Consider the following 13,019-nt stretch of genomic DNA (forward strand, 5'->3'; position numbering starts at 1 on the left):
CTTATTTAGAAGAGGCATTTTGGAGCTCTGAAAGACGACCAAGAACGCATTCTTTCTGTTATTTACTAACATTTAAATGAAAACAAGATATTCTAAATGGCCAACATTAGGTTGTGTACAAACTTGTGCAGATGGTCCCTGACTTGCGATGGTTTGACTTTGAAATTGTTGGCTTTGCCATGGTGGGAAAGTGATATGCATTCAGTAGACATCCTGCTTTGAATTCTGAATGTTGACCTTTTCCTGGGAAAACGAAATGTGGGGCAAAACTCTCTGATGGTGCTGGGCAGTGGCCGGGAGCCCAGCTCCCAGTCAGCCATGTGGTCATGAGGGTGGACAACAGATACTCTACAGTGTGGCGTTAAGTGCACTTTTGACTTAAAATATTTTCCACTTATAATGGGTTTATTGGGATTTAACCCCACCATTGAGTCAAGGAGCATCTGTATAATAAAAAGTAAGTTTCCCTTCTGACCCAGGCCTTGAAACTCTCTCTTAATCTGTATCCTTTCACTGCAACAAACCATAATTATGAGTAAAACAGCTTTTTCTGAATCCTGTGAGTCCTTTTAGTGAATCCCTGAAACCCAGGGTGGACTCGGGGGCCCCAGAACAGCAGGGTCTTTCCTGAATGGACCAGGCAGGGAAGAGAAGTTGAGGCAGAGAAGGAAGAGGTATGAAAAAGCTCAAACTACTCGGTTGAACTGATGCTCCTATTTCTTGAGTGCCCGCAGGTAAAGTGGGGGCTTGACATACCGTCTCCCAAGTGCCCGTGCACATTCAGTTGGCATTCATCGTGATTTCCAGGCACATCGTGCTTCCTCCTGTGCTGACCCGAGGGAGCGCCTCACTGCCCTCACCCTCGCCCGCCCCCGAGTGGTCCTCACTCCCGTTCCACAGACCATGCGGCTGATGTCCTGGGAGAGGGGCCACTTGCTTGAATCCTCCAGGAAGGCGGTGGAGGAGACAGCATTCCCGCTGGGCCCATGGACGTCGAGGTATAGCTCCCTTCTGTCTGCGGTTTATTAATGTTGACAGGCGGGTGGGCAGGACTTAGAGCACCAGGGCATTTTCAATAAGGTCTGATCGCGAGAAGGTCTCTCCCTGGCCATACAGCCTGTGCTTTTTATTATTTTTTTCCTCGCTTCATTGTGATGTAATCAACATGTGATATTGTTTAAGTTTGCAGTGTACGGCGTGTGGACTTGATGCACTTATATGTCACAAAATGGTTATCATCGTAGGTTATCTAAAGCCTTTATCACATAGTTACCATTTCTTTTTTTTGTGTGTGGTGAGATTTAAGATCTACTCTCTTAGCAAGTTTCAAGTATATCATACAGTGTTGTTAACTATGATCGCCATCCTGTACGTCAGATCTCCAGAACTTATTCATCTTTTTTTTTGTGGTTTTTTATTTATTTATTTTTTTTATAGAACTTATTCATCTCATAATTGGAAATTTGTAACCTTTGACCAACATCTGTCCATTTCCTTCACCTCCCCTACTCTCTGTGTCTCTGAGTTTGGCCCTTTTAGAGTTTACATGTAAGCGAGATCACAGAGTTATTTGTCTGTCTCTGTCTGACTTATTTCACTTAGCACAATGCCCTCAAGGTCTATCCATGTTGTTGGGAGTGGAATTTTTTGCTTATTTCTAAGAGCTCATCAGTTTGATGTGGGCAGGGTCCTAACTGCCCCTGGAGACTTGCTAATTTCCTTTCTTCTTTTTTACTAAATATATTTTTTATTTATTTCAGAGAGGAAGGTAGAGGGAGAGAGAGAGAGAAACATCAATGATGAGAGAGAATCATTGTTAGGCTGCCTCCTGCACACTCCCTACTAGGGATCAAGCCCGCAACCCGGGCATGTGCCCTTGACTAGAATTGAACCCTGGACCCTTCAGTTCACAGGCTGATGCTCTATCCACTGAGACAAACCAGCTAGGGCTAATCTTCCTTCTTATCAAAGACAGCTGGCTTCAGCCCCAGGCCTCCTGCAGGCAAGGAGATCTGATGAGTTTATTTAAAGCTGCTTTCTCCATTCCTCCCCCCAGCCCTCCCACCTCGCACTGCTCACATTAGGGGACAGAGGATTTTCTGTGGTGGTGCTGTCTGTGCCCTGTGCCCTGCAGGAGGCACAGCAACACCCCTGGGCTCCGCCCACTAGATGCCAATAGCTCCCCTCCCCAGTCATGACAACCAAAGTGTCTGCAGACATTGCCAGTGTCCCCTGGGGAGAAGAATGGTCCCCGGTTGAGAACTGCTGGTTTAAATAGTACACGAGGTGCTTGGACGTTTGTTGGAGGTAATGGTGAGCGCAGGACCGGGTAGGTGGGGAGTTCCTCTGAGTGTTCATCCTTTGGGCTTGCCCTGCCAGGGCTGACACAGCTCCCAGCATCCTACAGCCTCCCTCTGCACATCTGGGCCCAAGCTCAACTTTCATGGAGCCCCGGGGGACCCAGGTGTTTGAGAGGCTGGCTGGTCCCTGGGCCCCAGTGCCAAGAAACCACAGTTGCTGTGGTGACTGCTGAGCTCTTAGGGCGAGAAGCCGGTTGGTTGAGGGGCAAAAGGCTCTGGTGCCTGGAGGAGCCAACATCCAGGGACCTTGGCTGAGAGATCACAATCCAATGTCTAGCCATTAGCGTTAGCAGACCAAGCAGAGCAGCGGGGAGCAGTTGGTTCAGTTCCCCAGGGACACTGCAGGGGACAGGGCTGCAGGTCACTAAGGGGGCCTTGGAGGGTGAGAGAGACAAACCCCACTCCCGATGGCCCTGCCTGGCTGGCCTCCCAGGAAGGCCACTCGGCCACTGGTGTGAGGTGTCTGAGATCCTGTCCCCGCCCCGGGGAAAGATCATCCAGGTGGGTGGACAGCATGAACGCGGGCCCCCTCAGCCCAGGCACCCGCCGGCGGCTTCTCCAGGGTCAGGCAGGCCTCCTCCCAGAGCCTCCATCCAACAGTGTGGCCATCTTCATCAGCTCCACGGTCTCAGGTAAGGGGCAGGGCAGGGCTTGGGTTTTAGAAGCCAGGGGCACTCCTGGGGGTGCCAGGCAATGGGCATGGCTCACAGTGTCCCCTAAGAGACCTGGGACGTGAATCAGCCCGGCCAGTGACCCATGTGGGAACAGGGAAAGGGGAGCATCCCAGACCCTCTGTTTCTGCTTTGATTATCCAGGCTGAGAGCCTGACTTGATAGAGTTGCTATGAGTGGCAACGATATGGCAACTAACATTTGTGGTGAATGCACGATGCACTAGGCTGAGTGCCATGGTCTTCCCGTGGCCCTGCGTGACGGCACTGCTCACCTCCCCAACTGTATCTCATAGGATCCTCTCCTCACCCGTGCGTTGTAGTCACACTGGGTTCCAGCAGATCCTGGAACCCATGAAGCCCTAGGCCCCAAAAGCTATAGTTATTTAATTTATGTGTTTGTTTAATGCCTGGCTTCCCCCACTAGGCTATGAGTTCCACCAGGGCAAAAACTGCATAGAGAGGTGTTCTGACAAGGGTTTAATAACCTGTTCTTCAAAAATTTTAAAGTAAAACAACAACAATCACATAAAACATCAGATTTGAACTGTCTGCCAATTTCTGTGGTGTAAGTCCTCCACCATGGTCAGTTTCAAAGCTGCCAGTGTGACTGCAGAACCACGGAGTGGGGAAGAACTGGGCAGTGGTCCCCATCCTCTATTTTCCTGCTACAAAGGCAATAGCCGTAAACAAACTCACGAGCAGAGCTCAAAGCCAAATGTGGTCGGATGATTCGGAAGTGATGACTTTTGAGTCCTTGTGATCTCTTATAGCCTTTGCTATAATGTATTCCATTGCACGGTCAGGTCATTTAATTTTTCATAATGGCTGTGCCAACGACTGGCTCACAGCCTAACTCCTGAGGATTTAGCCATCCGCTCTCCCAAGCCAGTAGGGGCCAGCTGTGGCACTCCTGAGGTAGCCATCCGCTCTCCCAAGCCAGTAGGGGCCAGCTGTGGCACACGGCATCATTTATATACGTCTCATTTGCTGTTGTGCTGCCGACCTAAGCCGTGTCTAGGTCTAAAGAAACTTCCCAGTTGATGTTTTATGGACAAATGTAAATAACCTGTGGGATTTATGAAACAGGCATGGGAAGGGGAGGGGGTGCGACAAGATTGGAATTGAGGTCAGCTCCTGTGGCAGGATCTGGGCAGTTTCTTTGTACCAGTGGCTTTGAGAGGCCTTTTATTTTATTTATTTATTTATTTATTTATTTATTTATTTAAGGTTAGGGTTCGGGTTAGGGTTAGGGTTAGGGCTAGGATTAGGGTTAGGGTTAGTTTTAGGGTTAGAGTTAGGGTTAGGGTTAGGGCTAGGGTTCGGGTTAGGGTTAGGGTTCGCCTTTTATTTTATTTTTTGTCTTTTTGTCTGATTGCTGTGGCCAGGACTTTCAAAACTGTTTTGAGTAGAAGTGGTGATAGTGGGCAACCTTGTCTTGTTTCTGATATTAGAGGAAAAGCTTTTAGCTATTCACCATTGAATATATTAGGTGTGGCTTTGCCATATAGAATGTTTATTATGTTGAGATATGTTTCTTTTATACTTTGTTGAGAGGTTTTATAATAAAAGGAGCTTGAATTTTGTCAAATGCTTTTTCTGCATCTTTTGAGGTGATCATATCGTTTTTATCCTTTATTTTGTTAATGTGATGTATCCTCTTGATTGATTTACAGATGTTGAGCCATCCTTACATCCTTGGGATAAATCCCACTTGGTCATGGTGTATAGTCCTTTTAATGTATTGTTGAATCTATTTTGATAATATTTTGTTGTAAATTTTTGTATGTATGTTCATCAAGGATATTGGCCTGCACTTTTCTTTGATATAAAATTTTTAAGATTTTCTCTCTATTTGGAATAGAGGATCTCATTCTTTCTTCAGTTTTCACAGTGAAACTGAGTACATTATAGAATGAGAGAATTATTGTAATGTTTAATTATATATTGTATTATTATGCCAGATGAAGCAAAACTGATCTAAAGTGAATAATTATGCTAGTATTAGAGTCATAAGTTTTGTGAGTACAGTCTCATTCCAGAACTATGTTTAAGTTGTTTTAGATCTTTATAATATTTATACACATTTTCTTTTTTAATAAAACTTGGCGATTTTGTGTGGTAGAGAGACATGTATCCCTAAACTTTGAGTATTGTCAAACTTCTACCACCATCTATCAAATATCTTTATTATTTATGTAGTGGAAGGAAAACATTTCTGTTTTTCTCTACTGCACTGCTCATAGAACACTTCTGGCCACAAAATTTATTTTGTTTGTTTCACACAACAGGCAGTTCTTCAACACCCACTCAGTCCCACAGGGCTGGCCCCCACATCAGCCAGCAATTGCAAATCTAGGTCGTCACCTGTGTTTTTGAACAACTGGCTATAATTGGAGGTTCACATAACCTCCTTTTTGGGTATGATAATTTGCTAGAACAGCTCGCCAAACTCAGAAATGTTCTCTACTCACTATTTTTGATTTATTAAAAGGCGCGCGCATGTGTGCTTATTGATTTCAGAAAGAGGGAGAGAGAGAAACATCAATGATGAGAGAGAATCATTGATCGGCTGCCTCCTGCACACCCCCTACTGGGGGTTGAGCTGGCAAACTGAGCATGTGCTCTGATTGGGAATTTAAATCTGTGACCTCCTTGTTCATGGGTTGACACTCTACCACTGAGCCACACTGGCTGGGCAAAAAACAAACAAAAAAGCATATTTTAAAGGATGTAAATGACCAGCCAGATGAAGAAATAAATAGCAAACTCTACCAAATCATTCAGCTGGGGTTTTCTATGGAGGCTTTATTACATAGGCATGATTGACTAAACCATTGGCTATTAGTGATTAACTCAATCTCTTGCCCCTCTTCTCTCCTCATAGGTGGGGAAGAGGGGGATGCAGATAGCATCTTATCACAAGTTTGGTTCTCCTATTGACCCCCATTCTGAAGGATTTTCTAAAAGTCACCTTATTAACAAACTCAGGTGTGGATGAAAGGGAATTATTATGAATAACAAAAAACTCCTTGCTCCTTTCACTTTTATCACTCTCATCACTTAAAAATTCCAAGGGTTTTAGGAGCTCTGTGTGGGGAAAAAGACCAAATAGAAATTACTCAACTGCAGAAAATTAAATCTAATGTAATTGTATTTGGTAGTCTGATAATAGTTTGTTTTAGGTTAAGAATTTAAAGATTTCTTGGGTTGCTCCTTATCCTCTATGTTCAATGATATACTAGTGGGGGGTTGAATTTGCATACTATTACAAATAGCCAAACAGTATTTGTAGTTCTAGGTTAGTTAACAATGTAATTAATCACTGTCATTCAATATGTAACCCACATAATTATAGCAGATTAGAGATATTATTTATTGATTTCAGAGAGGAAGGGAGAGGGAGAAAGAGATGGAAACATCAATGATGAGAGAGAATCATCAATCGGCTGCCTCCTGCACGCCCCCTACTGGGGACCGAGCCCACCATCCAGGCACGTGCCCTTGACCGGACTCGAACTCGGGACCCTTCAGTCCACAGGCCGATGCTCTACCCACTGAGCCAAGCCAGCCAGGGCTCATTGATACATTAGTAAGAAAGAAGCAGTGCCGGAAATTCGACTGCCTGCCGTTGAGCACGAGACACAGCTCCATGGCAGAGGCCCTGGAAAGGAAAACCTACACGCTGAGAACTGATGAAACGCCGATGTGCGTCCCTTAATACCTACACGGGTGCTAGCTATGCAGCACGCACCGCGGACATCCTCAGTCAGAGACGGGGGACAGTGGCCCAGAGGGGGAAGGTTCTCCCCGGGGGGAAGGTTCTCCGCTTTTTCTTTCTCCCTTCCTCCCTCCAGTCACAGTCAGTACTGCGGTCCCTTCACCCGGTGGCTGTAGTTCATTAGGAATATTTATTCCCTCGGGGCAAAATAATTTAAGGGGGCAGGGACTATTCTGCGTCCCATCCTCCCCGCTTCCTCATCCCAGCCTTTCACGGGGTCAGCCTCGCTCCTTGAATGGAGCCCTTCCTTCTGCCGGAGGCCCTCCTCTGGCTAGCAGGCAAAAACGGCCCGCAAGCGTGCGGTTGCCAAGGCGACTTGGCCGCATCTGATTTTGGCCAAACGAAACACCCTCCTTCGCAGAGAAGGCTCTGCGAACAAGTGTGGACACGTCCTTGCTTTAAAAGAAACAGTTTGAAAATGCTCAGGGTCTTACATTTTTTTTTAATGTTTTCAAGTAAACTTCTATTTGGGAATTGAGGTTTACAGGAAGCTTGTATATGATTCAGAGTTCCCATATTTCTTGCACCCAGTTTTTCCCTGAATGTGAACATGTCACATTATCAGGTGCATTTGTACAACGAAGAAGCGGACGCTGGCTCATTGTTATTAACCAGCCTCCGGATGTTACCCGGATGTCACCCATCCTCTCTGGTCTCAAGCCCCAGATCCCACCCAGGGAACCCCGGGTGCATTTAGTGGTCAGGTCTCCCCAGTCTCCCCCAGTTTGGGATGACTCCTTGGCCTTCCCGTGTTGCTCATGACCTTGGCAGTCTCGGGGAGGATGCCCCCAACCTGGATCTGCCTGATATTTTCTCACGGTTACTCTGGGAATTCAGTCAAGTTCTTTTCATCCAGACACCCACCCTTTGGGGAGAAACTGTCAAAAATTATTGAAAGAAACTTTATGCCTTTGCCAAAGGCAACTGAAAAGTCACCCACCCTGACACGTCCCTGACGCACCCACTCTCGTCATCTCCAGGTCGTCGATCTGAGGTGGGGGATTCAGCACGCACAGGCCACTGACCACATGACCACGGAACTCTGCTTGGAGGAGCTGGATCGGTGTCGGAAAACATCCCTAGGGCCGGCTTTTGTTGTGAGTCTCTTGGGAGAGATGGGGTCACTCTTACGTCTTTTCTAGCACCAGGATATGGCCTCTGATTCCCAGCCAAATCCAGGCATCATTTCTGCTCTCATACCCTCTCTCCATAGCCTGTCTGTGGCAGACATTGCTAATCGTTCGCAGCACTTTTTCTGCAGAGCTAGCTGAGATCCAGACATTAACAGTCAAGTGGAAGCAGCACATAAGTTAGAGAGCAGAGTGTTGAAGTCCAAAGGGATCTTGGGATTGGCTCTGGATTTTCCTTGAGCTTTCCCACCCCATCTACTTTATTTATTTATATTTTAAGTCTTTATTGTTGAAAGTATTACACATGTCCCCTTTTCTTCCCCCACTGACCTCTTCTAACCCGTCTCCACCCCCCCACCCAGGGCCTTCACCACACTATTGTCTGTGACCATGGGTGATGCATACATGCATACAAGTTCTTTGGTTGATCTCTTCCCACCCACCCACATGCCCTGCCTTCCCTCTGAGATTCCACAGTCTGTCCCATGCTTCTGTGTCTCTGGATCTGTTTTGTTCATCCGTTTATTTTGTTCATTAGATTCCACATATGAGTGAGATCCTATGATACTTATCTTTCTCTGCCTGGCTTATTTCACTTCCCATAATACTCTCCAGGTCCATCCGTGCTGTTGCAAATGGTAAGAGTTCTTTCTTTCTTAACAGCTGAGTAGTATTCCATTGTGTAGACGTACCACAGCTTTTTTTTATCCACTAACCCGCTGATGATCGCGGAGGCTGGTTCCAAGTCTTAGCTATTGTACATTGTGCTGCTATGAACACAGGGGTGCATACATTCTTTCTGATTGGTGTTTCTGATGGCCAAGGATAGATTCCTAGAAGTGGGATCACTGGGTCAAAAGGGAATTTTGTTTTTAATTTTTGAGGAAACTCCTGTTTTACACAGTGGCTACACCAGTCTGCATTCCCACTAACAGTGTACAATACTTCTTATAATCATCCTTTAATTGAAAAAAGTGCCCCAAACTGCCCTGTCTGGGTGGGTCAGTGGGTTGGAAAATCGTCCCATGCACCAAAAGGTTGTGGGTTTACTCCCTGGTTGGAGCACATTTGGGAGACGCTCTCTCTCTCTCTCCCCCCTTCCTCTCTCTCTCTCTCTCTCTCTCTCTCCCCCCTTCCTCTCTCTCTAAAATTAATAAACATATCCTAGGGTGAGGATTTTAAAAAAGAAAACTAAAAACTAAAATAATTATTGAAAAGTATCCCAACTCTGAAAATGCCTTACCAGTTTAATAAAATAAATAAGTTTAAAAATATCTTATAAATATAGAGAATAAAAGAGACAAAAAAAAACCCACAAAAAAACAAAATATTTTTTCTAAACAAATGCCTTAACATTTATAAACTCCAACTAAAAACCCCAAAGAACCTGTGAGGTTCTCCAGTGAGGATTAAAGAAGAAGAATAGTAAAGGGGGAAAAGCCAAGAAAGTATCTTTGCCCAATACACCTTAATCACAAAGAAGCTTCGAGCAGCTACCAATAACAATAAAAATACTCTGAACCTCTCCTGGAGAGAAGATTGTAGAATGTAGGAGAGGATGGCCCCATTTTAAAAGCTCTTTTCCAGGGAAATAAAGAGAACTAGGTGAGGTGTGTTTAGCCTTAGAATTGCCTGCCCCATGCGGTAGACATGAACCACATGTGGTGATTTAAACTTAAATTATTTAAAATCAGGCAGAAGTAAAATTTCACTTCCTCAGCCCTCCTACCCACACTGGGATGGCAAGGAGCCACTGTAATTGGAGAGCACAGATGAGAACACTTCCTGTGGTGCAGAAAGTGCTGCCTGAGAGAGCAGGCCTGCCTACAAGAAACAAGGTGTGTGAGAAGCTTTCTTTGTTATATATTGTTTTGTCTATACAACTAGAGACCCAGTGCATAAAATTCGTGCACTGGTGGGGTCCCTTGCGGTTGCCGGCTGCGGGCCGGGGCCTCCCTGCCTTCCCCCGGCGGGCCCTGCCCCCTGGTCAACTCCCGGACGAACTCCCGGTCGAGGGGACAATTGCATACTACACTTATATTATATAGGATGGCACTTGGGTTCACTCTTTTGCTCTATACTTTTTTTTTTAAATATATTTTATTGATTTTTTTACAGAGAGGAAGGGAGAGAGATAGAGAGTTAGAAACATCAATGAGAGAGAAACATCGATCAGCTGCCTCCTGCACATCTCCTACTGGGGATGTGCCCGCAACCAAGGTATATGCCCTTGACCGGAATCGAACCCGGGACCTTTCAATCCGCAGGCCGACGCTCTATCCACTGAGCCAAACCGGTTTCGGCATGCTCTATACTTTTGTGGGTGTGTTGGCACCACCTTTTTGTCTCCTTTTCTCGCCCCCCCCCAGCTTTATTGAGATACTAGTGGCCCAGTGCACAAGATTTGTGCACATTAAAAGGGAATTAATTAGAGGAAATATTTTAATATTGCTATTTGCCCTTTCTCTATAATAGAAGTGTCAGAGGTGAAAGAAAATTAGTAAAACGTATACAAAAATCTCCCTCTTGTCAGAGTCTGGGGCACGCCACGGGACTCAGCGTTAAGTCTCCACCCACCCGCGGTGCCTCAAATTCGCGGGAGACCCAGACCCAGCTGGCCCCACCCCTGTCAAGCCCTGCCGGGCAGGGGGCATGGCCTCAGGGCCCCCAGCCTGGCCTCAGGTACCCCGGCCCCCACGCAAGGGTGCAAGGGTGTGAGGTCGTGACGACCATTTGCATATTAGCTCTTTATTATATAGGATTATATAGGGTAACTGATATACAGCATTGTATATGTTTAAGGTATACAGCATAATGACTTGACTTACATATACAGCGAAGTGATTACTACAGTAAGTTTCGTTAACATCCATCATTTCATATAGATACCAATAAAGAAAGCAAAAGAGAAGGATTTTTTCCCCTTGTAATGAGAACTCTCAGGATCAGCTTTCAGATGTCCCATGTGGCAGTGTTCACTCCAGTCGTCACATTGTACCTTACATCCCAAGGACTTACGTATCTTGTGACTGGATGTTGTTACCTTTTGAACCACTCTGTTTTCATTATTGTTGCTTCAAAATACAACCTAACATCTGGAGAGCTCTATAGTCTTGCTTGCATATCTCCTTCACGAATAATGTTTTCCCAGTCTTCTCATTTGAGCCTTCCAAATGAGCCTAATGATTGATGATTTTGTTAAGTTTCAAAGAAAAAAGAAAAATAAATTATTAAAGGGAAAAGGGAGGTGGGGAGAAAAAGAACCCCAGGGGGGATTCGATTTTGCAACCCGAACGGAAGGCAGTGAAAAGCACAACACAGTTTCCAGGTGACACGGGGAACCGGAGGCTGATCTCTGAGCTTCTCCCAGGCCCCACCGGCCCAGGGACCTCGCGAATCCTTCCAGAAGGGCTCTGTGGGCCGACCGGATGGAGGACCTCTCCCCACGTCCTGCTTTTCTGCTGCACCAGACACCTCCCCTCTGTCGCCCCAGAGTCACAGCTTCGTTCTCCTGTGGTGGCTCTGGTTTGGGGGGCTCTCCATGGAAAGCTGAGCTGTGCTGGGGGCCCTTGGAGAGGCTTCTCTCTGGTAAATAACTCATTAGGCGGCGTGGCAGGGGACCTCGCCCCGGGCGCTTCTCCTCAAGGCCCTGCGTCTCTCGGGGCCCCAGAAGCTCCAGCGTCTCCAGACAGTTGCTCCTGATAGCTCCTTGATCTCATTCTTTGCAGCTCTTCCCACTCCCCGTTGCTTCCGTCCCACAGACCTGAGCAGTATTTAATTTAAAAAAATATGTTAACCATCTGTCTTCTTCCTAAGATCTCTGGTCTGTGGTTTGCTGGTGACACCTTTCTCAACTTCCCTTGTCCCTCCAAGGCTGTAGCTATTGGGAAGGCCCTGGGAGAACTGCGTCCTCTTCAACATCCTGTCATCTCAGATTCCATATCCAGGTTTCCGGGGTGCACACCCCTGGGATATTCTGGAACAACCCAATGAAGGGGGAAGGGTGCTTGCTTCTATTTCATGAGGAAACTCAAGACTCTGGGCCCTATGTTCTAGACCTAATTCTCTTGCATTCCAGTATGCACTTTCTCAGACTCTGTTGGGGCAGAGAGAGGGTTTCCTAGTGTTCTCAGCACCAGAACCAAAATAGTTGGCCCTCACCACACCCTACAAAATCTTGCCCTTAGCATGGCCTTTTCTCCCTCCACTGCTCCCTTCTTATTGGTGCTTTCCTGCACTGGAACATGCTGTTTCCTCTGCTTGTACATGCCTGCACTTCCTGCCACAGGGCCTTTGCACATGCTGTTTTCGCTGTTTGCCAGGCTCTCTGTCCAGTGCATCCTTCTCAGATCTTATTCTGCAGCTCAAGCCTCATTTCCTCGGGGGAATTTTCCTGACTCTACAGCCCACATGTTTATCCTTTATTCCTAGCATCAGCTGCACTTTGACATTGGTGACTGACTCACCTGTTAGGACTCCCAGGTCCAGGAAGGCAAGGACCTAGACCGTTCTGGTCACTGGTGTCTCTTGAGCAGCTGTCATGGGCTTGGCTTAATAAATATTTGGGGAATGCTTGTGTTCAGAACGCAGAGGTTCCATGTTGGGACCTGATTACCTGCCCCCCTAACCCCCCAACCCCATGACCTCAGACCTGTTCCAATTTGGCACCTTCTCTGGGGCCTCAGTTTCCACATCTAACAAGGAGGAAGCAGGACTTCGGGCTTTCCAGGGAGCATTAGAGCTGGGAGGAGTGAGGCACTCACCTTCAGCACAAAATTTAAAGAGATGCCAAAAATCGTAGTTATCAAGACAAATATTTTAGTGCAATCTTTTTTTTATTTTTATTTTTTAACAAAATCACCTTTTTGTATAAAGATGCTGCTTTTTATTCTAAGAAAGACATTTTTGTGGCAAAAAAATAATAAATTTTCAAACTAAAAAATACTTAAAGAAAATGCCAGATCTTAGAAAGGTGATTTTAAAAAAATATATATATTTTATTGATTTTTTTACAGAGAGGAAGGGAGAGGAATAGAGAGCCAGAAACATCGATGAGAGAGAAACATAGATCAGCTGCC

General features: G+C 46.0%; 1 protein-coding gene across 1 annotated transcript in view; it reads left to right on the forward strand.

Moving 5' to 3' along the window:
* The first annotated feature begins 2,874 nt into the window (after positions 1-2,874).
* NWD1 (NACHT and WD repeat domain containing 1) overlaps positions 2,875-13,019 on the forward strand; it is a 66,646-nt gene continuing 56,501 nt past the window's right edge. Inside the window, exons 1-3 of the mRNA XM_005856710.2 lie at positions 2,875-2,992; positions 3,902-3,972; positions 7,792-7,908. Of these exons, the coding sequence (XP_005856772.1) occupies positions 2,875-2,992; positions 3,902-3,972; positions 7,792-7,908 (306 nt within the window). The remainder of the gene's footprint in view (positions 2,993-3,901; positions 3,973-7,791; positions 7,909-13,019) is intronic.

The sequence above is a fragment of the Myotis brandtii genome, unplaced genomic scaffold (assembly GCF_000412655.1).
Source record: "Myotis brandtii unplaced genomic scaffold, ASM41265v1 scaffold1040, whole genome shotgun sequence".
Classification (NCBI taxonomy): Eukaryota; Metazoa; Chordata; class Mammalia; order Chiroptera; family Vespertilionidae; genus Myotis; species Myotis brandtii.